Source organism: Salvelinus alpinus, chromosome 19, assembly GCF_045679555.1.
Source record: "Salvelinus alpinus chromosome 19, SLU_Salpinus.1, whole genome shotgun sequence".
NCBI lineage: Eukaryota > Metazoa > Chordata > Actinopteri > Salmoniformes > Salmonidae > Salvelinus > Salvelinus alpinus.
This window is the reverse complement of record NC_092104.1, coordinates 27,280,491-27,285,092: the sequence shown is the minus strand read 5'-3', so window position 1 is coordinate 27,285,092 and position 4,602 is coordinate 27,280,491. Positions and strand designations below refer to the sequence as shown.

General features: G+C 41.4%; 1 protein-coding gene across 2 annotated transcripts; it reads right to left on the bottom strand.

Annotated features, from left to right (window-relative positions):
• Positions 1-323: 323 nt before the first annotated feature.
• dusp2 (dual specificity phosphatase 2) lies at positions 324-3,208 on the bottom strand. 2 transcript variants are annotated; one of them, XM_071352731.1, is made up of 4 exons: positions 2,573-3,208; positions 2,147-2,223; positions 1,761-1,980; positions 324-1,318 (listed from the first exon to the last, which is right to left on the bottom strand). In XM_071352731.1, the coding sequence occupies exons 1-4, from the start codon at positions 2,967-2,969 to the stop codon at positions 1,104-1,106; spliced, it is 909 nt and encodes a 302-aa protein (XP_071208832.1). In that variant the 5' UTR covers positions 2,970-3,208; the 3' UTR covers positions 324-1,103. The 2 variants fall into 2 exon arrangements, with proteins under 2 accessions (XP_071208832.1, XP_071208831.1); XM_071352730.1 differs by having other exon boundaries at positions 2,147-2,277; positions 2,573-3,104.
• Between the last annotated feature and the right edge of the window lie 1,394 nt (positions 3,209-4,602).

The window sequence follows — 4,602 nt, the reverse complement described above, 5'->3', positions numbered from 1 at the left end:
ACTCCCAGTAGGCCTTGGAGCATGTACGCCTTTTAACTGTATTCTCCATTGGCCTGTAGAGGGGGTACACACACTTGACAGGGGATTAACGGCAAACACACATACAACAGAAATGCATTGAATTGGATACATGCCAATATACAATATGACATATTTGGCTCCTACATTGTGTATGCCAGTGATACAAAATCTCAATATAATCCACTTTATATTCAGGCTGTAACTCCACAAAATGTGGAAAAAGTCAAGGGGTGTGAATACTTTCGGAAGGCACTGTATGTATACAGGGCATTATTATATAAACATACATAGACAAACATGTGTTTTCCAGTTTATAAAGTATTTAATCTATGTGAAAAACAGCAGGAATCTGCCTCCACATTGGCAAATAAAGTGCAATAACCGACAGTGTAAATCACAATACTGTCAAAACCATAATAAAATGATTCAAAATCAGTTTTATAAAAACACCATAACGTTTAAGATGGCTTCTTCCCTTTGCCCAGAGCAGACCTGCAAGCTACAGCCAACACCTATGATTTGATGAGGATGAGCTTGTTTCAGATTTGCACTGGTGTTAGGAAATTGATTGTATTGATGTATTGCCCTTAATACATTAAATCACCTGATCAAGATACAAATCATTCACATTTAGTTTTACAGACAGTAGTTATTACTCCGGTACCCAACAACTTGCTGGGGTTTATCACACAGTATAGGCCTTTGTCAGCCCTTGCAAAATGTCCAAAAAGGCAAACAGCACATACATATATATATATACACATATACACATATATACATATATATATATATATTTCTCTTGCCAGTCTCTGTGGGTTTCTCTCAGATACAGCCCAGCCAGTGGCAGAGTGGGTAAACATTTCTCTGAGCAGTTATATGAGGCTGTGGCCACGCAGAGACACATAAAAACGTGTGAAATCGATACACATTCTTCATCACAGTCCAAGTCAACTTTTTGGACTAATCCACCTAGTGGAAGTGCTTATATACGGTACATTTCTCTTGAGTCTTCCTCAGAAATATATCTCTGCGAGTCTTGTTAGTGGCAAATCATATATATAAATATATAGCTAATGATGGGGTCAGTGACACAGAACGTCGGTCTCAAACTGCAGCAGCTGTCCCATGAAGGCCAGGTTAGGAGAGATGACCTGGCGTCGCTGCTTCACGAAGTCGAAAGCCTCGTCCAATCGGACGCGGCGGGCGTGGATGAGGTAGGCCAGACAGATAGTGGCCGAGCGAGAGATGCCGGCCTGGCAGTGCACCAGCACACGACCACCACTCTCCTTCACCGAGTCTACAACAGAGAAGGTACAGAGCAGGGTAGTTAGCTTTGAGCTCTGTGTTTTAGCACACAGTCTCAATAGTCTAAAATGGTTTCCTTCCTCGTCTCTTCAATCTAGATATATGTGAAATAAATGTCCCAGAAATTGGCAATCTTTCACCTGTCCTGCGTTTTCAAATTAAGGAGAGGAGACAAAGGTCGTGTTCCCCTGCTCAGACGTTGCTGACGCATGCCAGATCTTACAATGCCTTTATAGATACTTTACGTATCAGCTTACCACATCATATGTTATATTAATCTGGTGCACGACGCCACAGTCAATGACGTGGCATGCAACCATTGGTGGATGATTGCAACGTCTGAGCAGGGGAACCTGACCAATGTCTGCGTACCAAATTAGAATAAGGTGCCTTTTGGGACACACCCAGAAGGTGATGCTAGTAGTAGAACTGACCTATGAAGGCGATGGCCTCAGGGAAGAGGGCTGCGATGTCTGCAGCCAGGCTGTCCTCTACGGTGAGTCTCATGTATTTTAGGTCCTCTTCATACAGGTTGGGGCTGGAGGAGGACACGTTGAGCACTGCCGTGATCCCCGCTGCAGTGAGAGTTTCGCGCCGTGACGAATGAACTGCACTGCCCAGGAACAGGAAGGGGAGGAGCTCCACTGGACCCTCCTGTTAATCGAACACAAACCAACCAATCAAAAACAATAACCAACCAAAACATGACTTTGATTTCAATCCATGAAGGAAAAACATCCCAAACCAAATAAAGTAGTGGACAAATGCCTGAGAAAAATGTCCTCATGCAACTGTTTCAGTTATTTTCCCAGTCTCTCACCTGATCATAGAGTGGTGTTTTCCGCCCTGTCACGCTAGTCTCCAGGTCCATCATTGCAGGGCTGTGTCCCAGCAGGCCTGGGGAGTTGAAACAGACTTCTGAATATTCTTCATGGAACCCCTCAAAGCCACCTGCCATTGAGAAACATTACAATGTCACTCAGCAGCTCATGACATAACTCCTTACCTCTTCTGTACCAGATAGGAACATGACCTAGTTAGATGATGGTTTGTAGAGGAAATTATAAAAAAATGTGTGTAACGAAATAATATGGTTATTATAATATTTTGGCCTAAAAATATTAATTAACAACTCCAACTTTGGACTTTTTGAGGTATTCTTATTCTATTTTGTAGGCCCATTTGATTTAATTCAAAATGTATCTAATAGTCGACTTGTTTTGCTTTGTAGCCTGGTAAATCTCACCTTGTAGAAAGCAGATCTGTGCTGAGCTGGATTGGACATCGGCTTGTAGAGCGTTCAGCAGCATACTGGCCAAGCTCTCCCCTTTCAGTTCGGCCATAGAAAGGCTACTCTCATCAAGCACCACCATTGGCGAGAAATCCCCCCTGCACAGCCGACCAAGGAGGTCCTTGTCCGCGACCAACCACTCCAAACAAACAACGGAGCTCTTGGACCGACGCCGGAGCATCGAGTTCCAGTTGACATTGCGGGACTCAGAGATGTGAGTCCTGGAAAAGGCAAGGAAAGACCGACAGTCTAGCAGTACACAGCCGCCTGAGGCGAACTGGTCACAGGGAGTTCTGAGGATGTGGGCCAACTCAATACCAGTTATCTCCAGAGGCTCGCTGCTTGAACACATTATTTAGTTCTGGTCCCAAAAATAAACAGGTAAAAAAATTGTCGCTTTGATTTGTTTCTCCTGTGGAAAGTTATAGACTAGCCTAAAAGCAACAAAATGTTTGGCAAAACACACTTGTTCTTGATCAGAATATATATAAAACAATTTGACTTTAGCCAGAGAGTACTGAATGTGACTATTTCCATAAACAATTCACCTCGAAATCAGTACTAAACTGTCTTTACCTCTTGTTTCTTGTTAAGAGATGGGATGAGATTGGAGGGACAGGGTTTTATACCAAACTTCTACTCCGCCTTCTTTTTCCACATAAGGAGGACACATCACAGACGGAACGACTATATAAGCTCATCTGTCTGTACCGGAACTCCTTATAAGGTGTTTGACGTAAAAACTCAGATTTTCCAAAACCACACGTGGTGCTCGGGGTTTACCCTGTGTTTGTTCTAAATTACATCATGTTTTGACTTTAAGCACCCATTTTTAACACACACACACATCTCATTTAAACTGTTTACATTGATTTACAGCTGATTCATGGAAATTGCAGGGGGGTAGCCTATGACATATAAAACATATTATTTTTGACATGCTATTTTGTTATCAATCAAGGGTTTACAGATAAGTTTAGGGTTGGGTTAAAGGTTATGGTCAGATAAATATCTGTGTTTCAGTTCCCATCCTCTAGTTGTGTCATGTGACAGTGAAAGTTGATTAGAATTAATACCTTGCTGTTGATTAGAATGGATATCCATTATCACTGTGGTGGAAAAATACCCCCAGACAGCCAGCCAGCCATCCAAACTACAGAACAGATACAAAGTTTGTGAATGTCTGTTTGAGATGCATTAATATATATATATATATATATTATTATTATTTAAAGAGTAACTTTTCATAAAAAAACATGTTTTGGGCATAGTTATAGTGAAGCAAGTCAATTATGGTCTTCATTTTGACAGTTTGTTTCAAAAGTTATATATTTTGGTCATTTAGTAGTAAATCTCTCTCTTTTTCGCCCTAGAGGTGCAACTCTACCGTTGAAATCATGATGCAGAGGGAAGGTGCCTCTACGTCATCTCAAGGGAGGGATTCAGGGTGTCCGCTTTGTTATTGTTCTAACTGCAGATTGCAGCTTTAAATCAAATCAAATGTTATTTGTCACATGCGCCAAATACAGCAGGTGTAGACTTTACTGTGAAATGCTTACTTATGAGCCCTTTCCCAACAATGCAGAATTAAAAAGTAAGAAAATCAACTATTTTGTGAATGTTGAGAATATTATAAAGAAAATGTGCCAAACAAACAGGCATGGAAAATAACAGGCTGCAGGACTGTGTGTGTGTGGATTAGTGGGTGCATTCATGCATGTGTGTGTGAGCGCTTATGTAATTAGTTAGGCTATTTTGCACAGCAGAGAAGGGTAAATATTTACATCATCCCCTATTCATAAACTGTTTCCCACCCCCTCTCTCTGGCTCCCTCCCTCTCTCTGATTTACATGTTAATCTGACCCCAGTCTGGTTGGAGTTGCCCCTAATCTGAGCTAATGTTCTGTAGAATTCCATTCATTAACTCTCTTTCATAGCATTAATTAACTCTGTTATTCATAACTCTGTTTCAACTTTGCCTCCAT